The sequence below is a fragment of the Leptinotarsa decemlineata genome, unplaced genomic scaffold (genome assembly GCF_025532065.1).
Source record: "Leptinotarsa decemlineata unplaced genomic scaffold, Ldec_3_MD MMD2_P_RNA_scaffold_14, whole genome shotgun sequence".
Lineage (NCBI taxonomy): Eukaryota > Metazoa > Arthropoda > Insecta > Coleoptera > Chrysomelidae > Leptinotarsa > Leptinotarsa decemlineata.
In genome coordinates this window covers 11,016,658-11,042,718 of record NW_027412528.1, presented here as the reverse complement: position 1 = coordinate 11,042,718, position 26,061 = coordinate 11,016,658, and the positions used below count along the sequence as shown (strand labels likewise).

General features: G+C 33.3%; 1 protein-coding gene and 1 long non-coding RNA gene across 2 annotated transcripts; one reads left to right on the top strand and one right to left on the bottom strand.

Annotated features, from left to right (window-relative positions):
• Nucleotides 1-8,055: 8,055 nt before the first annotated feature.
• LOC141483941 (uncharacterized) lies at nucleotides 8,056-24,618 on the bottom strand. Its single transcript, XR_012466380.1, has 3 exons — nucleotides 24,372-24,618; nucleotides 15,800-15,946; nucleotides 8,056-8,260 (listed from the first exon to the last, which is right to left on the bottom strand). It is a non-coding gene; the product is annotated as an uncharacterized lncRNA (long non-coding RNA).
• Nucleotides 21,466-23,757, top strand: LOC141483926 (uncharacterized). The gene is made up of 2 exons (XM_074179012.1): nucleotides 21,466-22,071; nucleotides 23,222-23,757. Exons 1-2 carry the CDS (start codon nucleotides 21,679-21,681, stop codon nucleotides 23,714-23,716), a joined length of 888 nt encoding a protein of 295 aa, XP_074035113.1. The 5' UTR covers nucleotides 21,466-21,678; the 3' UTR covers nucleotides 23,717-23,757.
• Nucleotides 24,619-26,061: the final 1,443 nt, after the last annotated feature.

The following is a 26,061-nucleotide window of genomic DNA, read 5'->3' as shown; positions in this document are numbered from 1 at the left end:
GACCAACGTATTCCATTATAAGATCTAGTGTTATATTTCATAACAAATATTAAATAACAGCAGTTGATTTCGCATCTATTCTTCTGAAAGAGAATCATGTATCTTACGATTTTTATACACATTCAAGAAACTGTATTTCAGTATGACCCATATTTCCCATTTTTATAAGATCGAATGTTATATTTCACAACAAATATAAAATAATAGCAATAAATCTCACATATGATTTCTCCAAAGAAAAACATGTATCTTGCGATTTTTTAGACACATTCAAAAAAGTATATTTCAGTATGACCAACATACCCCATTGTCTTATATTTCATAACAAACATTACATTTCACATCGGTTTTTCTGAAAGAGAATCATGTATCTTGCGATTTTTAGATATTCAAGAAATTGTATTTCGTTATGACCAACACATTCCATTTCATAAGATCGAGTGTTATATTTCATAGCAAATATAAAACGAAAAGCCAGTGATCAAATTTCAGTTGTTATTTCAAAAGTCATGAAAATTTACATTGAGTCACAATGTTTAATACCTGCTCGATAATAGAAATTACTTTTGGCAGCCCCCAATGGCCGGGGTAAATTATCCTATAATTTTAAAGAGGGTAGAAAATAAGAATTATTTTAGTTAAAGTATCAGTCATGAAATTTATGCAGATTATTTTTAAAAGTATACTGAACGTATGAAAAATTCACCAGAACATTTTCTTCCCTCCTAATTGTTGACAGAACGCTATAAATATTTATAAAAAATAGGTTGAGTTTTGTTATTTCATTAGTCTTCAAATTTTAACACAATGCAGAAAATATGTATAGAATATACAGTGTGTCAATTTGAAAACTTCCCACCCTCAATATCTCCCTTCCAGTACATAATATGAAAAAATGGTCAGACAGGTCAACTTTATTTGCAAGGGGGACACTCTGAATGAATATTTTCAACCCTCGAGGTTCAACCCCCTAGGAGGGGTGGATGTTACCCTCAGAATTTCAAATGGAAAGGGGGGTCAAGTGGCACATCATTTTGAAGGGCATTCAATTCGCTTGCCGACGGTGCCCTCATTCATTATTTTCCGATCAGCAGTATCCGAAAATGTAGTTCTAAACTAATAGAAGTAATTAGAATTGGCCTATACTAAAATGCCTGGTTATCAAGTTAGTATGCAAAGAAATACAATTTATTGACTCTCTTATAAGTAAAACTTGTGATGACGGGTCAGCTTTTCAACTTTCCATCAGGGGTAAAATTAGACAAGCCTCAAAAAATTTACATTAATTAGTTATCTGATTTCGGTGACTTTCATTTGGGTTTATTATCGGATTTAAAACTCTTATCCCTTTTTTGTTACTTCTGCTATAAAAAGTATCGTTTTTTGAGCAAAAAAGGTGTTCATCGCATTCAAGCCATTTGGTAGTACTATCATTTCAGTTTCATTTGTTGAGCTGATCAGCGATACCTTAGAAAGTGTATAAATTGTAAGAATGGTTTACACTATCCAAGACCGAATTGAAATAATTTTTATTTATGGAGAGGTGGGCAAGTGCGCACGAAGGGCGGCATCTCTTTTTAATGAAAGAAATCCAAATCTTAATATAAGTCACCGGTATGTGCTTGATTTGGTGACAAAGTTTTCCGAAACTGGTTCGGTGAAGAATAAAAAAAGGAATAACCCCAGAGTACTGAATGAGGATGCTCAAATTGTGGTGTTGGGAACATTTGCTGCAGAGCCGACTAGCTCCTTACGATCAGTAGCAGAACAGACGGGAATGTCACACGAGACTGTAAGGAAAGCACTGAAAATGCACAAATTTCATCCATATAAAATGCAGATTCTCCACGAGCTCCATGAGGATGATTATGACAGAAGAATAGAATTCTGTGAAATCATGACTCTTCGAATCAATGCTTTACCTAATCTTCTGTTCAATATCTGTTTCAGTGATGAATGTTCATTTTTCCTGAATGGCAATGTTAATAGGCAAAATTGTCGCTATTGGAGTGACGAAAACCCTCACAATTTTCGAGAAGGACATACACAACACCCACAAAAAGTTAATGTTTGGGCTGGTATTCTTGGAAATGCCATTATCGGACCTTTATTTTTTGAAGAAAACTTGAATGGTGATCTGTACCTAGATATGCTTCAAGCACCTATCGATCCACTTATAACTCACGAGCTCGAAACTCAAATTGATGCACACGGTAATTTACTGTTGCAGGAAGATTTGTTACATTTCCAACAGGACGGTGCGCCACCTCATTATTTTCGCCCCGTCCGACAATGGTTGAACGAGCGATTCCGGGAGAGATGGATTGGCAGAAGGGGATCAATTGAGTGGCCACCGAGATCACCGGATTTGACTCCATTAGATTTTTTTCTTTGGGGATATCTCAAATCTGTCGTTTATAAAACACAGCCCACTGATATGGATGACCTCAAAGGACGAATTACAGCAGCATGCCGGTCAATTAGTGGTGAAGTTTTCCAAAATGTTCGAGAGGAGTTCGAAAACAGACTGTATTACTGTTTAGAGCAGAATGGACAACATTTTGAACATATTATCAGATAAAGCGTAACAAGATGGTTGAAATTTGTTTTTTGCAATTTAGTATTTTTTGTTTGCACTCGATGCGTATTTCGTTAACTAAGTAGTTCTACATTCCTCTCACATCCACGAATTCGAATATTACTCAAGGGTTGGAACGATGCTACCTAGTACGATGCTCACCTTTTCCAATAGTCCATTACAATCATTTGTTTTGAATACCAACCTGAATACCAAACATCTAGTGCGGGCGAGTTTTAATCATTTATTCTTATTCACTTCTAATCACCGTTCGTTTGGAACGTTATTTTTCAAAAACTGCTCATCAAAAACTAATGAAAAAGGTATCATTGGCAAGAGAATTGAATGCCCTTCAAAATGATGTGCCACTTGACCCCCCTTTCCATTTGAAATTCTGAGGGTAACATCCACCCCTCCTAGGGGGTTGAACCCCGAGGGTTGAAAATATTCATTCAGAGTGTCCCCCTTGCAAATAAAGTTGACCTGTCTGACCATTTTTTCATATTATGTACTGGAAGGGAGATATTGAGGGTGGGAAGTTTTCAAATTGACACACTGTATATTATTGCATGCCAGAAATAAATTTCATCACTTACTATTTGCCAAAGGGAAAAACGTTCCCGTGCGAGTGCGAGCGAGACAGCTTCATTCATATCTATGAGTTGAAAAGAGAGCGCATATTGGGCTTCATTGAAGATATGTTGTAAATTATATGAAATGAGCAATTCCTTGTTAGAGTTGAACAGTTAAACTCATAGAAAATGTATATTGCGGCAAAATTATCTGTCCTTGTGACAGAGGTATTCTCTAAGTCTCAGGTGGGCAAACTTTGCTCTTCGGAGGAAAAATTGCTTCTCAGGTATTTCTTAATACATTAAAACATTAGAAGACCCTTTTGGTGTAAGTAACACTGAAGGTCACTGTAAAAGTTGTAAGACTTCTTCAATTGTACTATTTTTAGTATACTTTCGGAGTTTAGAACCCGCAGATGGTCCATTTTTTACCTGCTCGTGTGACGTAGCTCTTTATGTATTTTTCAAACATTTCGAAGGTAATTGGACAGATGTGACCAAGTAGTAGGGATGTTCTAGCAGTTCAGGGTGTGTGAAAGTATGCAGAAATGCGTCAGTCCGTTAGGAATATTTTTGGAGCGCAGTTCAGTTTTCATTTGTTTATCGATTTCTCTACTGAATTAAAGAAGAAAATAAAAATTGGACAACAAATTCAAGAAGTTCGTTTGCAACGAGACTTGTTTGGAAGGCTTTTAGCGATATCGATTAAATATCAAGTGGATATTACTAAAGTACTTTCATATCCTCTGACACCAGTACCTTTTTCAATGTGCCACATCGATGGAGCAATTTGCAAGACAGAAAAATCATCACTTTTAAAATTTTTAGAAAAAGGTATCAGTCACGATACGCCAAGGTCTGTGAATGTAGTGCTTATTGATTATTTCTATTGCGCATAATGAAGGATCCACCGAAAACTTTTGATAAAATATCAAAAAGATTTTTGAGCATGGCAACACGATTTGGAGGTACAAGAATTGATATAATTTGTGATGAATATTTCGAACCATCAATAAAAAATTACGAAAGACAATTAAGAGGAAATAATGCCCAAGATTATACAATAGTCGGACCCGATCAAGAAAGACCCGTTGATTTTGCAATGGAAATGAAAAACAGTAAATTTAAAGAAGCATTAGTGAATTTTTTCATCAAACACTGGGCAACAAATGAAATAGCTCCATTTATAAATAATGAAATTATTTATCTGAATCATCATGAATGTCATCGTTATGAAAATGTTGATGATAAAGTTATCTCAACTATTCATCCTGAATTATACTGCGGAAATCATGAAGAAGCCGACACCAAAATTTTTTACCACGTCTGTCAAATATAAGATGAAGCAAATATTCTCATTCAATGTTATGATACAGATATTTTAGTAATTATGCTTGGCAACATGCATCATACACGAAATCAAAATCAAAACATTTGGATGAACATCAGTACTGGAAACAATCAATGCTATGTCAAAAATTTATAATAGAATTGGTCCACATATTTCTAAAAGTCTACCAGCATATCACGCCTTTACTGGATGTGATTACAATCCTGCTTTTTATAGGAAAGAAAAAATAAATCCATTAAAGCTGTTAATGAAATCTAAAATTTATCAAGAAGCATTCACGAACTTGGATAATATAGATCATGATTTTATGAATAACGATGTTTTTTCAACATTGGAAAAATTTGTTTGCCAAATGTACAAAATAAAACATTGCATTGATACGAACAATGGAAGATTTGAATTATTTATGAAAAATTTTACAGCTGAAGATATTAATGAACCATTCTAAAACAAAATCGTGAAATTTGATGGAAGTGATTTATATTATATATTATTACTCTTTATTAGCAAATAATGCTCTTTACAGTACAGTCAGTCACTTATAAAATACAAAACAATAAAAAAAAAAGTATATATATATATATATAAAATTAGAGACAAGTCACATTTTAAAAACACGAAACTAAAAAACAAGACGAATTATTGAAGTATTCACTACATTTTCTTTCGAATGAATTTAATGAATCACAGCTTTTTATATGACTTGGCAGATTATTAAATGCAATCAGACCAGAACTATACAACGAGTCACAACCTATATGTTCTCTATTGATATAAAAATTTGCCACCCTGCAAGGCTGAACTTTAAAATACATTGCCAGCATATGGAACAATGCACATCTTCAAACACCTACTGTACTGACACCAGAAGAAAATGGTTGGTCATTAATTGATGGTCGATATGATTTTAAATGGTTTGAGGGAGATCAATTACCACCACCAACAGTATCTGATGCCATCACAAACGATAACATTATAATCGAAGCAAATGATGTTGATATTGATGGTAATTATTTTTGATAATACAGTTTTTCCTATTCGTAATGAAATACTAATAATTATTGCATATATTTACATATCGATGTAAACGAGGATACGAATGAATCAATGTTCATTGAAAATATCAATGATGATGATGAAGACGAATATAATGACAAAAATGAATGAACAATGATAATAAGTCATATTGTACATAAATAAGTTCTTCTGATGTAAAAAATAAATTATTCACAGAATTTTTTATATTTATACTTGTATATATTTTACTGTCCATTTGCTCTCTCTTTTCAACTCATAGATATGAATGAAGCTGTCTCGCTCGCACTCGCACGGGAACGTTTTTCCCTCTGGCAAATAGTAAGTGATGAAATTTATTTCTGGCATGCAATAATATATATTCTATACATATTTTCTGCATTGTGTTAAAATTTGAAGACTAATGAAATAACAAAACTCAACCTATTTTTTATAAATATTTATAGCGTTCTGTCAACAATTAGGAGGGACGAAAATGTTCTGACGATTTTTTTATACGTTCAGTATACTTATTGAGTCAGTAAATTTTCATGACTTTTGAAATAACAACTGAAATTTGGTCACTGGCTCTTGGTCTATAATGCTCAAATAAACGATGATGTGACTATGAGTACAGGTACGTATCCCTATTCAACATTTTTTGTGAGATGTCTAAACAGGTTTATTTTCTAATAAAAGAAAAAAAGAGGCTCTATAAGAACTGGATCCAAGAAAAAAATCAAAGTCCAATCAAGGAATCCGCATACAGGGCCATATTTTGTACAAATTTCAATTTTTATTTTCACATTCCTAAAAAAGATAGGTGTGACCTTTGCAAAGAAATTTGTTTTTAAAAAAAAAAAGAAAATAGATTGTCTGAAGAAAGAGAAATCACATACGACAATCACTTGAAAGAAAAAGAAGCAATGAGGAAGGAACAAAAGAACGATAGAGAAGGAAACATACCAGTACTCTTGTTTTGATTTAGAAAACGTCCTCAGCTGCCCTAAGGCGGAAATTAATTCTTTTTTTTATAAAAGTAAGTTTACGGTTTACAATATGACAGCCCATCTGTCAACTACAAAAAAAGTATGCTGTGCAGTTTGGCCAGAAACATCATCTAGTAGGGCCGGAAATGACATTGCTAATGCAGTGTATGAAATATTGGAAAAAGTCATTGAAGACAATCCAGAAATGGAGACATTAATTCTCTGGAGTGATAGCTGTGTTCCACAAAACAGAAATTCCATAATGTCTTTCGCCATGACTGATTTTCTTCAACATCGCGTCAATCTGAAAACAATTACGATGAAGTTTTCAACTCCTGGGCATTTCTGCGTACAGGAAATAGATGCTGTACATAGCTGCATAGAAAGAGTCCTTGCCAAACCCGAACATTTTTCGCCAATATCTTTGATGCGTCTTCTACGTCAAGTAAACCGTCATACACCATACAAAATTATTCAAATGTCTTTAAGAGATTTCAAAAATTTTCAAGAATGTTCATCTCAGTTAAAATACAACCAAATTCCATATACAAAAGTGTCACAACTCAGACTCACTCATTCAGTATTCGAAGTGCAATATAAAACCTCTCATAACCCCACCGAATTTGAAAAGGTAAGTTTGAAAAATTGCATTCAAACAAGTACGGTATCCTAGCAACTCTACCATTGCGAAAATCCACCAAATTAGTACACGAATTACCAGCAAATAAAGTTCATTCAATTATGTCAACGTATCGATGGATGCCAACAGTGAACAAAGAGTATTATGATGCAGTTTTACCACAAAAGTCAAACAACACTGCAAGCACTAGCCACAACAGAAAAACAACCTGACTGATCTCCGACTTCAACTGAAAATTTTCATTTAATTTACGTTACACGAATAATACATTTATGTTAGATTTGAATAATAAAACATCGTTTTGTGATTTTTCAGTATAAATATAGTGTTTCTTACAAGCTTTCATATTATTTTTATTTTATTTCAACAAAACAAAGTTGCAAGTACAACACGAAGTGCTAACCAAAAAATTCACAAAATTGCATGTAGTTTTTTTAATATGCAATATTTTATCAATTTTTGATGGAATCCAATTTTTTCATTAATATGCTAACAAGTTTCATTTTTCTTTATTTTATGAGAAAAAACAAACCGTGAAGTCAATACCCCTTCGTTTTTACAACTGTAGAAAACGGTAATTACGTTTATCTCGAAATGGTATATGCGGCACATGCAACCTTGTAATACCAAGCCAACGATATATCCAAAGACATTTTGAAAGTGATGTAAGTGGAACTTCTGGCTTTAAAAACTTATGGAAACACATAAGAATATTGGAATTTCCTTCTTAGTACAGAATCGAATTGCACACACAAGAATCCCTCTATCGACTCCCACAATAGAGGGGAGGCATGTATTAGCTGTGACAATATTGGTCCTCAGAGGAATATTTTAAATCGATTCTTGATCCAATACTTGACCAATATCCTTCTTCGTAGGATGTTCTGACTTTCAAACTAATACATGTATACTTTTATTTCAATCATTTACTTGAGAAAATATGTCGCACTCAGATCGAGATAAAATATTTACATCAATGAAAATAGAAATTACATTCCAAGTTACTCATCTGCATCCTTGATATACTACCACCTACTGCATTCAGAAGTGTATTTCCATGTTGATGTTTCATTCCATATCGTAAGCCCAAAATCTACTAATTCTTGTGCAGAATTCCTGAAAAAAAAAACAAATTTTAATTCAATTTATTACACTGAAAATGAGTCCTATAAACATTTTTGGGTTTTCATTCCCCCCTACCCTAAAATAAAAATTGCAGATAAAACCTTTATGAGGGAAAATACTAAATTTTGATAAAAATGTTACTGGTGACATCATAGTACAGACAAAAAAGGTACACTATAATTTATCGAAGCACTTCTCATTGAAAATTTTTCCTAAATAATTAATGCAATCAGAGTTATCACTACGGAACTCGGAACAAAGGCAGGCAGAATGGCTTACTTTTCTTTCATTGAATCACACTTAATGTATGGCATTTCGTTCTGGGGTTTTTGCTGTTATCAGCTAATGAGCTCAGTATTTGTCTTACAAAAAAGAGCTCTCATATATTTATCAAAAGCTAAGTCCAGGGATCACTGTAAACCACTTTTTATAAAACATGGAATTCTGACCCTATACAGTATTTTTATCCTTGAGACAGTGTGTGTGATGCATAAGAAAAAATCCAATATGACAATTGTAAGACCATATAATACTCGTCAAAAAGACAACTTACCCCTGCCGCTACCAAAAACGACATTAACCAAACACTCTCTCATATTTGAGAGTAAAAAACTCTTCAATCATCTGCCGAGCCAAGTAAAAAATATATCATACCCGAGAATCTTTCGGAAAACCGTCAAAAGCATATTTTTAACTAAAGGATACCACAGCCTGCAGGAGTATTATAGTGACAGTATCTTGGGCTAACTGTAGCTTTTTGCATTTTATCTATAAGATTAAATTATCTGTATTCTATATTTAAGTGTGATTTCATCGAAAGATAAAATTAATAATTTTATATATTTTTACTTATATATTTTTATTTTTATGTTTTGTTCTTTTTACAACTAGACCAAAGATATATGTAATATCTATTGTTTATATATGCAAATTTTTAACCATTTTATATAAATCACTGACAAATTAATAGACATATACTATTGTATTGTACATGTAAACCATGCTTTGTCAACAAGAGTCTTTCCTCTTAGACAATAAAGTACATTGATTGATGATTGAATGTTTAAAATGTTTTTCCGTTAACCAGCTGCCGCGCCCCTACGAACTATAACCATCGAAGTCGAAACTCGTGCGAGCTAAGGACTAACGAGGTAAATTGATGGATGTAGCCATTACTATGTGGTAGGAGATCATAATGAAAAGAGAAATTTCATTTCTCTTTTGACTAACGAGGTCTTACCCTTTAACGTGTGATTCCTAACACGGGTTGGATGATAGCAAGTGAAAATCGATCGTTCAGCCTGCGGCTACCGACCTACCTATATGAACATTAACTTTCACAGCCGGAGTCGTGATTGAAGAGAACAAAATTCGAGCTCACAACTAGTTAAGGAATTCAATTCAAAAATTTTCAATTTATTTCCCAACACAGGTAACACCTAATCACAGGACACTATTAAATACTTCAGTACTGATAAGTAGTAGATAAAATAATAAATTAACAAATTCTGTTCAGTCTTGACTTGATATATGTGATTAATATTATAACAATGATATATAACTTTGAATAGAAAACTGATAGTATAACTATTCATGGCGATACTCGGTAAAAATGATAATAATAACTGTCTCTCTTACAACACAAAAGAAAAAATAGATTTGATATCACTTTCATTTCCATTGCAACTTTTTTATACGAATCGCCGGGCAAGTATTAATATCGCAAAAACTACATATTGATTTTCATGGGGAGCCCAAGCGGGGATTTTGGGATTTACTAAAGTCCGGCAGATTAACATAGAGGGGGATACCTTGTACCCGGTTAGGACCTCCACCAAATATGAGCCCCATATAGGCCGCCCGTGAAGGATAAAGGATCAGATTAGCAAAAAAAATTGATAATCAAAAATTCTTGAGCGCGTCAGATTAAGGTAGGGTGAGTTAATTACATGCTAAAAAGTTTATATTCCAGTAATCTGACATTTTAAAGAAAATAATTCAAGGATAACGAAAAATATATAATCTGACGATTTCCGCAAGCCGAAATAACAGAAATTCGTCGATAAAGTTTAATGCATGCAGCTGTATGATACCTTTTATTTCCCTCTCCGAGTTTAATCTGACGATTTCCGCAAGCCGAAATAACAGAAATTCGTCGATAAAGTTTAATGCGTGCAGCTGTATGATACTTTTATTTCCCTCTCCGAGTTTCTATAATCTGACGATTTCTGCAAGCCGAAATAACAAAAATTCGTCTATAAAGTTTAATGCATGCAGCTGTATGATACCTTTTATTTCCCTCTCCGAGTTTAATCTGACGATTTCCGCAAGCCGAAATAACAAAAATTCGTCGATAAAGTTTAATGGGTGCAGCTGTATGATACCTATATTTCCCTCTCCGAGTTTCTATTCCTCTTTCACTTTTTCTCTATCTATTACTCTCTCACTCCGTCCCCACTCTGAATTCTGTTGCCATGACGCCACCACAGCTGATCACAGAGGCTCGTTCGTGATGAAGATGATGATTAATTAATCAATTGATTATAAAAAAATTAACTTTTTTTGAGAATTTTTTAAAAATTATATTCTTATAAATACAAGTATTCTACTTAAAAAACACACTTATTTATTTGCATGCTGTTTCCTGAGCTTTTCAATTAAGTTCAATGATTTAAAAAAAAATCAAAAAAAAAATTTTTTTGTCAGATTAGGTGAATCCCTCTACATAATTGTCAGATTATGAGACAGCACGTCTAAAACATAAAGATGAACGATATATATGTTAATCTGACGCGCTTGAGTATTTCAAAATGGCGAATTTTTTTTGCACATTATAATAATGGCCGCGAGTTTGCGTCAGATCGAAATCGTCAGATTATTGAATGAAAGCTTTTTTTTTGTTGCACTCAACACCCCCTTAGAAAATCTGACGCGCTCGATAAATTTTTTTTCTTTTCACTTTTAACCCTTACGTACAACCACCCGCATCATGCAAACGATCAGATTAACATACGAACATTATTAAAAATACGTAGGACATTGATGCTATCAATATCTGACGCGCTCGATTATGTCCATGCAACAGTATTTTTTTACATATTTAAAAATCTATAGCCGCTTCCCCCACCGATGTAAAGGTATATATTATATAACATTTTTTTCTTCTTATCTAAGCTTTGCAACCTAATATGTCTCAATGACGCTCGAGTAAATCCCCATTTTGCATCGTGGGCTCCCCTACTATTTGTAGTTTTCACACATATTATGTTTATTTGTGCTGCAGAGCAGTAAAATGTGAGCTTCGGCCGTGAATGAGCTTTTGGTACCATAAAGTTTAGTTCTGATGGGAGCAAACTGCAGTCTACTTGCTGTGCAGTAGTTTATACAGAAAGGTTATTAAAGCAAACCTTCTCCTGTTTTATAAAGAAATTAATTGAAAGTCGTTAAGAAGGCTATTGTGACAATAAGACGAGTATTCTTTTTAAAAGACAGTTTTTTTGTAGTTCATAACAATGTATGATTCAACATCTCCTTCAGTCCGATTATAATAATTATCTCTTGATTGCATTCACAAATCTTATATTTATTCATACCTACAACACCAGAAACAAAATACATATAAAAAAATCCCAAAAGCTATTTGAAGATATGCGAAATAATCAATCACTAGTGGAAAAAACAGTGGTAAATTTGTCTTCTAGAGAATTGAATATGAACTCATCAAATGAAGAAATACATGTAAAATGAGTTCGAATTATATCAAGGAGGTTACGTACAGCGCCATCTGCCCGCAAATAGATCAAGAAAGGAGAGTTACAAACAAACATACATACATAGAGGTGAAGCTAAAAAAAGTGTGTTAATTAATATAAAGATAGTTTTCTTTGTCTTACTTATTTTCTGTTAAACAAAGGTATTATTTTAGTTGAATAAAGTCCGTCGTTGGTGAAACTAGAAGGGGAGAGTATTATTTATAAGAGGTTATGGGCCCAGACCCGCGAAAAATTGACAAGTTCAATATTTGTCTCAATTGAAAGTGCAAAATGTCGACTGTAAATAATTATTTTGACTGAACTTTCGCAGTGAAAAATTATCTAGTGATAAAAAATCTGAAAAAATGTCTGACTGAAGAAGTTGACGATGGAAAAATTGCCAAGGCAGTGCCAAGTTAATTTTAACAATGGACTCTGCACTGTATGTGCTCATCAGGGTCACAACTACTGCAAAGAAATTAAATTTAAATCGCTGTTCGATGATTTCGGTTTCACTAGAAAAACTTCTCTTTTGTGAGCTCTAATCTCCTTGAAGCTAGAAAACTGTGAGTCGATGTCTTCCTATGTAAACCAATTGGTAGAAACGGCTCAGAAATTAAGAGGAACTATTTTTGAAATTGACGGGGAATGGATAGGATCATTGCTATAATCGTGGTTACCGGAGAAATTTGACTCCATGACAATGGCGATAGAACATTCTGGAATTTCTATAACCACAGACGCCATTAAAACAAAATTAATGGATATGGAAGAGGAAATCGGAAACGCATTTGTCAGTGAATTTCATACATGGACCCCAAAAGTTGGTTCTATTGGCAAATATGGTTAACACTGGAAGTAGGTCAAATGATCGAGAGCGAAATGTCAAATGTTACGGTTGTAAACAAATGGGACATTTCAAAAATAGATGTCCAAATAAAGATATGAATAAACCAAGTCAAGTTATCGAATGTTTTCAATGTGTCATTTTTAAGTGGACAGTTCAACCGAGAAGACTGGTATATCAATTCCGAAGCCAGTGCGCATATAACTGTATTAGAAAATGAAGTATAAGATGTGATAAATACAGACATAAATGAGATTATTGTGGCTAACAAAAATAGGATTTCTGTCAAATGTTCTGGTAGTGTAAAACTTTAGACGAAAGTTGGAAAACCGAGTCATGACATTATAGTAAAAATTGTTTTATGTGAGGAACACATAAATACAGTAGTATTTGAGAGTAGAGTAGTATTTGAGAAAGATGTAACATTTTCAACAACATCAAAATGTTAGTAGCCACAGCTGAATCAATTGATAATGTTTATCGATTAAACATTGATAAGTTTGATAAAATAGGAAAATGTTATATAGCAACTGCAAATTTATGGCACAGAAGGCTGGGGCATCTCAATTTTGCTGATCTAAGGAAAATGAAGGCTGGTGCAGTTGATGGATTAGTCTGCAAAGGAAAAATTGAGCGGGAGGATTGTATAGTTTGCTGTGAAGAGAAACAGTCAAGATTACCTTTCAAACATGTTGGTACTAAGGCAAAAGAATTGCTTGGAGTAGAACATGCAGATGTTTGTGGACCCATGGAAGTTTCGTCCGTTGGAGGCTCAAAATATTTTCGGCTTACTGAGGATGATTTTGGTAATATTTGTTTCGTATATTTTTTGAAATCTAAGATGAAGTATTTGGTTACTTCAAGGAATTCAAAAGCATGCTGGAAATACAGCAAGATAAAATCAAAATTCTTAGGACTGATAATGGAGGGGAATTCTATAGCCTAGAATTTGAATCATTTTTAAGAATGAATGACATTATTAATCAATGTAAAAACCCATACACTCCTGAACAAAATGGCATAGGTGAAAGGATAAATGGAAAAAAGGATGGATGGAAAAGGTAAGATGTCTATTAAACAATTGAAAGCTACAAAACAATTTTTGGGCTGAAACTGAATATACGGCCGCACATCTCAAAAATCGATCTATTGCATCCGGAACTAGTGACAACAAATCACCTTTTGAAATTTGGACAAGTGTCAAGCAAAATTTGAGCAATTTAAAATTATTTGGTTCTACAGTTATGGTTCACGTGCCAAAAAAAGAGAGAAGTTTGACAGAAAGGCTGAAAAAAGCATTTTGGTGAGTCAGTGAACGGTTATAGAATTTTTAACCCCAAAACTAGTTCAATTGTCGCAAGTAGAAATGTAGTGAAGATGGAAAATTCTGAAGAAAATAACGAAGTTCCGATAAATCTCGATTTTCATGTAGGTAGTAATGTAATGAAATGTAATGTAGTAATGTAATGTAAGTAATGAAAGTCGTGAAGTGAGGGAGGAAATTTCTGAAGAGAACGAAGTATCAATAGATTCAGTGAGAGGAGTCTTCTATCAACCAAGAGGAGATACAAAATGCTGATGAAAGTGACTACATTCCAGAAGTAATTGTCGAACCACTCCCGGCTTTAAAAGAAGTTAGAAGATCTAATAGGCCACAAAAAGCGGAAAAGTTTGAAGATTACGTCAGCTATATGTGCGCGAGGGTGAGTCAATCTCGTGATAATGTAGATGTGAACAAAGCTCCGATTAGTGTTGAAGAGACTTTTTCGAGGCCTTATGCTACAAAATGGAAGCAAGCAATGAACTAGGAACTCCATTCATTTCAAAGAAATTAAGCATGGGAATTAGTAGGGCCGCCACAAGATGTAGTCATCGTAGATAACAAGTGGATTTTTAAAACTTAATTTGATAGTGAAGGTAATATTAGTTATAGGACTGGATTAGTAACTAGAGGTTTTCTACAAAAAGAAGGGATATATTTAGTTGAAACATTTTCTCCAGTTGTTGGCACAGTACATTACGAATGCTTATTGCTTATCAGTTCAACCTGATCGACATTACACGTTTAGAACAAGGAACTCCATTCATTTCAAAGAAATTAAGCATGGGAATTAGTAGGGCCGCCACAAGATGTAGTCATCGTAGATAACAAGTGGATTTTTAAAACTTAATTTGATAGTGAAGGTAATATTAGTTATAGGAATGGATTAGTAAGTAGAGTTTTTCTACAAAAAGAAGGGATATATTTTGTTGAAACATTTTGTCCAGTTGTTGGCACAGTACATTACGAATGCTTATTGCTTATCAGTTCAACCTGATTTAGACATTACACGTTTAGATGTGTGTACAGCTTTTTTTAAATGGTTTTCTAGATAAGTCAGTATACATAAGGCAGCCAGATGGTTTTATATGTCATCAAAACCAGACAATGGCATGTAAACTCAAAAAAGCAGTATATGGCTCGAAACAAAGCTCTCGAGCATGGAATACCAGAATAAACGATTTCTTGTTGAGTTTAGGTTATAAAATATCTCAATATAAACCTTGTGTACATATCAAAAGGTTTAGATGTTCTTCAGTAATCATAGTTCTTTATGTAGATGATTTTATAATTTTTTCAAATAATGCTGAAGAAGTGAATAATCTTAAAACATGTTTAAGCTTAGAATTTAAGATTAAAAATTCAGGCAAAGCAAAACATTGTTTGGGGATACAAATTATTAGTGATCACCAAGTGACCAAGAAAGATTAAACCAGTCTAATCTTCCTCTTGAAGATGATCACTTGGTAATCGAAACACTTGTCGAGATGGAAAAATACTTTTGTTAAATTTTCCTCTTCATATTCATAACTCAACCCATACCTCAGAAAAACGTACAGTTTTAAATTCAGAAAATAGCTTACATAACTAACAAATTATTAACTAATTACCTTCTGCAATTGAAGAATATGCAACGATTCCACTGATGGTCTAATGGACAGCTCTCCAATTACAACTAACTGCGCTATGAATCAATCCATTCATCCCCATCAGAATGTAAGCAGTACACAGCTCTTCAAATTTGGGAAGCCGGTTACCTGAAAAACAATATTGGACATAATTTTTTTTTAATCATTGAATTGATACACAAAAATACAGAAAATAAGAATAAAACACTAACGAAGAAATAGATATAAAGACAGTAATTGCAGTACATAAGGTAAAGATTATATACAGGGTGTCCCTGGACTTCCTCTTTTCCTCTCGGGAATGTATAGATGGGGTCAAAATATCACCAGTATTTCATATAACTTTTTTTCCTAAAATCCTTCGTTACCAAGTAACGGGCCCTCGAAGTTACAAAATGAAAAATGTTTTTCTTTGATAACTTTTCAAGTGAATATTCAAAATCATCCAAATTTTGGTAATTGACTAAACAAATGAATTCCTTCGATGAGCTTTCATGCAGGAGTCAGTTGTTTTGCTACAAAGTCAGGAACGGACTACCCCCGATGGTCCACACCCCAAAACTTTGAAATGACAGATATTTTTCAATATTTTTCAACAAAATAAGGTTACTTGGACAATTTTATGAATAAAAGTACTCGTGTGGAAAGTCGATCGGAGCAACGAGTCTTGATAAAAATGTAGTTTCACTCGACGACATCAAACGCTCGTCCACCATTATTTGAAATGAATAATTATCAAAGCAGAAATAATAATGATAACGTTAATTCAACAACATTTATCCTGAGATGTCTACCATTATTCGAAAATATTAGTTTTTAAGGAAAATGGAAATGATAGGTAAAATGTTCATAACGAATTTTTATAATGCAAACACGTTTAACTAACGAAACTCAAGAGCCTCAAGAGCAAACAGAAATGAAAAATCCGCTACAGAAACTGCTCGATATGACCACCTTCTCTCTCTATACATTTTCTTAGTCTGTGAAGACACCCTCTCTGTACTTGAAATAGCATTCCAGGGTCGTTTCGTATGGCTTCACAATGTAATGTTATTCTATTCAACAATGCATCTCTTGTGTGAATAGGTGTAGCGTAAACAAGGCTTTTTAGATGCCCCCACAGAAAGAAATCCAATGGATTTAAATCCGGAGACCGCGATGGCCATGAATATGGCCCACCTCTACCAATCCATCTATTGTGGAAAATATGGTTCAGATGGTCACGCACAATCAAACTAAAATGAGGAGGAGCGCCATCATGCATAAACCACATATCTCTTCGGGTTTGCAATGGAACATGTTCCAAAAGTCCATTCAAATCGATCTGAATGAACTTCAAATAACGTTCTCCATTCAATCGGTCCTGTAGAACGAATGGTCCTATAAGATGGTTTCCTGTGATACCAGCCCAAACATTCACGTTGAATTTCCGTTGGTGTTTGGTTTGCAATATCCCATGGGGATTTTCTTCGGCCCATATATGGAGATTATGAGAGTTGATAACTGCATCTCTACTGAAACCTGCTTCATCAGTGAATAAAACTCGATTAATAAAAGTCATATCCTCTCTTTGCCTATCCATGAACCAATTGGCATATTCCAGTCGTGCTGGAAAATCTTGAGGTGTCATGGCATGTACCTTCTGGATTTGAAATGGGTGGAGCAGTTGTTCCCTAATTATTCTATGAATAGTGGACTTGGATGTATGGAACTGTTCTGATAGATTTCTGATGCTCATTGAAGGATCATCAGCGACGGCTTCTAAAATATTTTCCTCCAATACAACGGTACGTACAGTCCTAGGAGCGCCCTCACCACCTCGTTTTGGCAAAACTGTACCTACAATAATATCGAAATAAAACAACGTGCTCAAATTAATTATCAATTATTACATACCTGTCTCCCTCAAGCTGCGATCGACACGCTCGAATGTTTCTCTTGACGGTACCGTTCGATTGGGAAAATGCTCGGAATACAGACGACAAGCTTCTGCAGCATTACAAAATGCTCGTCCATAAAATACATGCATATCTGCATATTCATTGAATGTAAACTGTTCGGCCATATCAAAAAAATTCAAAATATCCTATAGAATATTGACAATACAATGATAGTCATATGACAACGCACCACTCAACAAAACAAAATCGCATTCCAGTTTCTCATTTTTCATCAAAACTTTCTAAAAGGTTTTTTTGTCAACATCTGTGAAAGAAATGGAACATAATTATTCCCTGGATATTTTTCACCTGATCATGTGCAGCCGTTTTTGTAGTTAATTCGTTTGCTTTTTATTAGTATAGTAAATATTTTTTCCGATGTGCGTTTTTTCAGCTAAATTTAGATTCGTGTTGAAGAATTTCTCCCATAAAATTATAATTATCAGTGAAACTCCTCAACAGTTTAGCTGTGAAGAAGAATTTGAAACATTCGAATGTTGAGTTTCATGAGATTCAGATAACTGATCAACAAGAAACGTGATTATTCCACACGTATTATGTACATACAAAATATGGAATGAATTCGATATTTCATAGTAGAGTAGCTTGTTAGTTTAAAAACACCACGACTCTACAGAATTTGATATTTCTTTTGAAAAAATATCTGCTATCACAATTGTGACTTAAACTTCCATATAGGTACTGTACTTTTTGTTTACGACTTCATTTTAGCATACTTTGTATTATTCCTGTTATAAATGTTGTTGAATTAACGTTATCATTATTATTTCTGCTTTGATAATTATTCATTTCAAATAATGGTGGACGAGCGGGTTTGATGTCGAGTAGAACTACATTTTTATCAAGACTCGTTGCTCCGATCGACTTTCCACACAAGTACTTTTATTCATAAAATTGTCCAAGTAACCTTATTTTGTTGAAAAATATTGAAAAATATCTGTCATTTCAAAGTTTTGGGGTGTGGACCATCGGGGGTAGTCCGTTCCTGACTTTGTAGCAAAACAACTGACTCCTGCATGAAAGCTCATCGACGGAATTCATTTGTTTAGTCAATTACCAAAATTTGGATGATTTTGAATATTCACTTGAAAAGTTATCAAAGAAAAACATTTTTCATTTTGTAACTTCGAGGGCCCGTAACTTGGTTACGAAGACTTTTAGGAAAAAAAGTTATATGAAGTACTGGTGATATTTTGACCTCATCTATACATTCCCGAGAGGAAAAGAGAAAGTCCAGGGACACCCTGTATAAAACAGCATCTAAGTGACTTAACACTTGTGTTATGCTACAAAGTAATACTAATTAATATAAAATAACGGTTGTGTATAATAATAATAATATTTTATTGTTTCTTCTGGATCATAACTCAATGATATAGAACATGTTAGTGTAATATGATATAAATAAACTTATAAAAAAAATTATTATATTTATATAGGATTTGAACAGTTATGTAAAATTATATATTAAACATATTGCTAATATTACTTCTAAAGCGTTAAAAATATTAGGTTTCATTGTTAGATCTCCAAATGAATTATCTCTCACTTCAATAAAAATCATATATTGTTCAATTGTTAGATCAATAATCGAATACAATTCCACAATTTGGTGCCCTTCATATCATGTGGATATTGATATGCTTGAAAGTGTTAAAAATAAGTTTTTAAGGTACTCTGCATATAAACTGGGATAAAATATCAGTGAATATGACTATAAAATTATATTGGACATTCTTAACTTGAATACTCTGGCTCATAGAAGATTAGAAGCAGACCTTACACTAATTCATAAAATAATCAATGGTAGCATCAATTCCCTAAAACTTGTCGAACTTATAACTTCAAATATGAATCCAAGGAGAACAAGAAATTCGGATATCTTCAAAGTACCCTTTTGTTGCACCAACTATAGCCGGAATGAATCTGTAGGTAGAATTTTGAGAATTGCAAATACATACAATGTAGATTTAGAATTTTTAATTCTTCTTTGAAAACATTTAACAAGACTGCGAAAAGATTGTAATCCATTATTTTTACGATTTTTTTATTTTATTTTATATATTTTTTCATTAAAACTAGCTTATATTACTGTTAAATACATATGTGTGAACTTGTAAATCATCTTGTAAAAAATAGGCTTTGCCGTAAATAAATAAATAAATCCAATCCAATTTTTAAATAAAAAAAATGAATCCGAAAAACTGGACAATTTTCAAATTTAACACTCCGTATATAGAAAATTAGCCATGGGATTTGTTGGGGCCATTAATACTTTTGGTTACTAGGTCGAGTAGAACACATACCAAACTTTCAGAAATTTTGACCAGTCACCACTTCACATAACTAAAGTGAGGGGTCCTTTTTGTCTTTTCACTCTTATTTCAGAAACTGCTTAAACGATTAGTTGTGACTTTCACTAAAATATTGTGGTAAACTTCAGTTCATATTAAGTATTTGATTTCAATTAGCAAGTAAATGAAAAAGTTATGCCAATTTACATAATCACATCAAACATTTATTGAAAAAAAAAATTGTGATGGTTTGGCTGAAAACTATTTATAATTTGTGAAAATAGTTTTCTTATTAATTGTATATAGGCAAATGAATTCAACATTTTGCTATTCCGCCATCTGTCGGATAGAAAGAAGACTGAATCCACAAATATAGAAGATAAAAGAGGCCACTCAAGGCAGTCATGTTGCAAAACCGAGCTTCAACATTCGACTGCAGAACAAAATTCTTCCTCTTTCACTTCGAGGCAACTGGTTGAAACCAGAGTACAAAAACAAAGCATTTAAGATCTAACCTCAGACGTTGCTGTTTCGACCCGCATGTATATAATCAGTGGTGCTGGAAGTGAAACACAAATGCATTTCTGGACTGAATTTTTCTTGAAAGACAAACCTGAATAAGTAAAGGTGATTCCTTTTGTTCACCAATGCTTTGTTTTTTTATTCAGGTTTCAAACTAGTTACCTTACAATTAACGACAAAAGACAAATCTTGTTCAGCGATCAATGTCGAAGCTTTGCTTCACAAGTGACCGACTTGACGATTAGTTTTTACTTTGGTTTTCTGGGTCTTTTTATCACATCACATATTTTTTATAAAAAAGGAAAAAAACTTGTTCTATGAATTGTAAGCATCTATTGTTTAGATAAATATTAATAGATGCCTGACATATACTAATTTTAATTATATGTACATACTGATGAATGTATAAAACACCAATAAATTATCTATCTATCTATCTATCTATATAACTAATTTTATAATCTTTGAACAATGTATTTGTATTAGATGAGCTACAAGTTAAAAGCTACTGAGCTAAAAAGACAAATTAAATCTTTTTAAAATCCACTTTAATATTATGTATAAAACAGATTTCTCTCTTGAAGCAAAAAGTATTTAATAGAATGGATAAAATATAACCAGATCATTTTTTATTTTCAACAGCACATTTTTTTTCTCATATAGTCTGCATCTTTCAAAGCCAATGAGAAATGAATACAATACACTTCAACTTTTTTTCCTCTTGGTAGAGAAACATGGTTTTGATAATATTGACAATGTGTTATTCCTGAACCATTTCAAGAAAGCTTTGCATTACGTTTTTGAAAAATGCATAGTTGAAACCAAAAATGATGCCGCTTCTGTATTCAAATCAAATACAATCTTAAGGGCCCTGTAAACGATCAAATTATTTGTCAAATATTCGTTTGACAAACGTGTTTGTCAAATTTTTTGAAAGTGTGCGAGCTTGTTTGACGTGTTTGTCAAACAATGTAAATGTTTGACCTGTTTGATGGAAATTTTGATTGACGGTGTGTTTGGCAAACCTGTTTGATAGTGTGCAATGGTGTTTGTCAAATAAGATCTCAGTTATTGCCTTGATACCATGGAGAACACAACTGCGACAATCAATAACGGCAACATGTCAGAAAAAGAATGTCTTTTGGAATTTATCTCCGTATATCGCGACATGCCGATGCTGTGGAGAATAAAATCAAAAGACTATATGGATAAACACAAGAGAATGAATGCGATCAAAAAAATGACGGAGTTATTGAAAGTGTCTCGCGGGAACATCACTGAAGAAGATGTTAAAAAAAAAATTAATATTTTACGAACAACTTTCAAGCGTGAAAATAATAAGGTGAAGAAATCTATGCTTTCTGGATCTGGTACTGATGAACTCTATGTACCTTCATTATGGTACTACAAAGAGCTTGAATTTCTACAAGACCAAGTGGAGGAAGAATCGGGGATCAGTTCAATAACAGGACAAACGGTAAATAGTAACAATGTTTATTTTATTTTAATTCTACAAGTACAACATATACAGTTACCCACTCTAAACATTTGAAATTTTTTCATTTTCAAATAAGAATTCATTTTCAAAAGAATATTTTTATAAACAACTTGTTACAAATAGGTACAACATAATATTTTAACCTAACCAATAATAATATTTTAACTTAACCAATTAATAAATATTTTTTATTTTCACAAGTACAGCAAATACGATTAGGTACCTATTCTAAACATTTGTTTTGCCATGGAATAGCACCCGTTGAATTAAAATATTCACAAAAATCATCTCTCACTTCTTTTGCTAATGTAGCGCTATTTCCAGCCCGTGCACGTTCGATATTCAACAATTGATTTGACTCATTTCTCCAAGATCCTTGTATGACAGTCCCTGTAACACAATCTTCCATGTCTAATTCTCCATTCCTAATGTAGTTTTTTTGTTTCATTAGTAAATTGTGTAAATGACAACACGCCATTACTACAATTTTAGCTTTTGTAGGACATAATTTGATGGGTTTTTGGAGAATCTTAAAACGACTCGCAAGAATGCCGAATACATTTTCAATTATTCGCCGAGCACGGGATAAACGATAATTGAAAATCCTTCTGTTGTCATTTAAAACCTGCTTATTGTAGGGCTTCATAAAATTTGGAAGAAGCTGGAAAGCTTCATCGCCTACAAATACAAATGGCATTTTTTTATTAAAGTTTGGCAATTCCTGTGGCTCTGGAATCTGCAACTGGTTGTTCTCAAACATATTCCAAAATTTTGTATTTTTAAGTACTCCTCCATCTGACACTCTACCATTTGTACCGACATCAATCATGATAAATTCATAATTTGCATTAGCTATGGCCATAAGCACTATGCTGTGTGTTCCCTTATAATTATAATAATAGGAACCGGAATGCTCAGGTTTTTGTAACGTGATATGCTTTCCGTCTACAGCTCCGATGCAATTATCAAAGTTCCATGAATTTCCAAATTGTCGTGCCAATATTTTCCAACTTTCTTGTGTTTTGGGTATCTGAAACATAAAAATACTTATTATTATTATGTAATATGTTTATTATTATGTATTATTATTATTATGTAATATGTTTATATTTATTGTTTTGGTTTCTAGGAATCGTCAAAACTATCAACATCAACATCAACACAATCACCTTTGCCACCTTCAGCATCTATTAGTCCTGTACAAATAAAAAAGAAGAAAAAGGAGGACTTGCAACAGGACTTATTGACATTAGCCAGGGATCATTTCAAAAAACCTGAAAATGAATATCAGGTGATGGCAAGAAACTGGGCCTTTAAGCTAGAGCGCATGTCTGGAGAACAAAGAAGACTGGCAGAAAAATTTATAAACGAAATACTCTTTGAAGGAGAAGAAGGAAACCTTCATCGACATTCGGTAGTTATTAATCCGTCTCAGCCAGCACTCGCTTGGAACACTCCATCACCTACTCCGTACAGCCCATCTCCTATTTCACAACAATCATATCTGTCCAATACGGAGCAACCTGTGGTGATTCATATTTCAGACTCGCAAACAAATGAAACTAATACAGAAACTGAAGATGATACAGCAGCCAAATTTATAAACAATTTTTATTCTCTTTAAATTATATATTTTGTAATTTTGAAATAAAAATCTTACCTGAATATTGCTTAATTTTTCATTTATTGCCTCACAAGTTTCAATGATAATGCCGCTGAGTGTACGAGGTGCAATGCAGGCTTGAAATTTTAGGTCTTCAAAATCGGCGCCACTAGCCAGGTACCTCAAGGTTATAGATAATCTTTGAGAAGCTGGTATAGATTTACGCATAACGGTATCTTGTTTTGCTATGCAAGGACTTAGCAATGTTAATAAATCTTCAAATGTTTTATGGTCCATGCGCAGGAAGTTTGCATAGTCATTTGGTTCTGTGAGCACTATTTCCCGTAACAAATTTTCGTGCGTATATTTATCCCGTAATTTCAACCATTCTCTAGACCATCGACGACCTTTTTTCTTTTTCTTCATACATAGTGCTAGTGTCAATGCCAAAAACGCCTTATCTGTATTATCACTCATTGTTATATACGACAGAAGATGATAACAACACACGAACGTCAAGGAGAAAACTGAAATATGGGCAAATTTATTTGATCTATTGGTTTGATCGTATGCGCTTTTGTTTGATGAAAACATGAAGTTTGACAAACAAATTCGACAAACAAATTTGACCGTCTACAGGACCCTTTAAGTTACTAAAAAGGCTACCCTATCTTACCTCTGAGTAAAATTCTATTTCTGAAGTTGCTGTGAAGTTTCTCCAAAGAACTTGTGATGTTCCAGAAGGAGCAGTGATCCCATTTCATATATTCTATTTACACTTATTAAAAAAATTAAAGAACGGGAACCTTGAATATGAAATTTATAGTTTGGAAGTCATAATTCACTTTCACGGAAAATAAAAAACTAAAATGTCCTGCAATCTGCAATCAATGCATTTGTAGCATAGAACAGTATTTACTTACCGTGGGTTCCACCATAGAGTTCAGTGTACTCCTTGATTCCACTAAGCGTCATTCACAACGTCCTTACTTTCGCTGAAGGCAAGTTCACAACGATCCATCTGAAGGGGTGGGTCAAAATGGGCATTGAGAATATTTCATCGCAATTTTTGGAATTATTTTTGAAATATGACATTTGGGTCTTAATGATGGCGACAAGGAAAATCACATTATTTGATTCAGAAAGAGAAATTTTAGTGGGAGTCATCGTTTCTGAAGCCGATGCGACTCGTGCGAAAATAGGTAAATATAATTATGCAAAATAAGTTATTAAAATTCATTTTAGTTCATATTCAAATACTATTCATACATTTTTTTCTTGTCAATCAAGAACATATCCTTACTTAAAAAATAAAACAATGATACAAAAATCAGTAGATCTCAGACAAATAAAAAAAATTGAATATAGAATGAAGAAAATACTTTTGTCTAGTTTCTACTGTGTTTATTCATTCGTTACGACCGGTTTCGGCTTATAAGGTCATTTTCAAGTTGACTTGACTTGAAAATGACCTTATAAGCCGAAACCGGTCGTAACGAATAAATAAACACAGTAGAAACTAGACAAAAGTATTTTCTTTATTCTATATTCAACATGAATTTCTACAAAATAAATAAGTCATCAATAGAACGAGAAAAAAAAGTTAATATGTAAATTATCACAAGAAAAATTGAAGAAAAAACTATTACATTCAGGAATCTTGAAAACGACTAGTGTAATTTTTTCAAAAAAAATTTTTGTTACAGCTTATTTTATAAATGTATCCAAAATATTCTCAGATGTACGCTTACTTCACAATCATGGTAATTTTTTTTATTTCATTAAGAATATATTTATTTCATGACAAATTCATTTTATTTGTTGACAAGTTTTTTGCAACAGAGATGTTAAGAAATATTTTAAATCAAGCACCTCAACTTTCCACATCTGCTGATGTTGAACACGAGTATGCTGAATTATACGATGAAAAAACTTCAGAGAGTGTCATTGTCGAAAAAAGACTTGATAGTGGTTTCCCAGCTGATCTCAACTCTGAAACTCTATAATCTGAAGGTCTACTATAATTAGTGTTACCAATGACATATCTATAGAACACCCACACCATCCAACATAGATTAGGTCAGGTCAGATTAGGTTAGGACAGGTTACGTCAGGTCAGGTTAGGTCCGGTTAGATAGGTCAAGTTGGGTTGGGTTAGGTCAGGTTAAATCAGGTCAGGTCAGTTTAGATCAGGTTAAGTCACGTTAGGTTAAGGTAGGTTACGTCAGATTAGGTTAGGTTAGGTCAGATTAGGTTAGGCCAGGTTAGGTTATGGTAAGTCAGGTCAGGTTGGGTAATGTTAGCTCAAGTCTGGTTAGGTCATGTCAGATTTGGTTTGATCAGGTTAGGTGGGGTTAGGTCAGGTC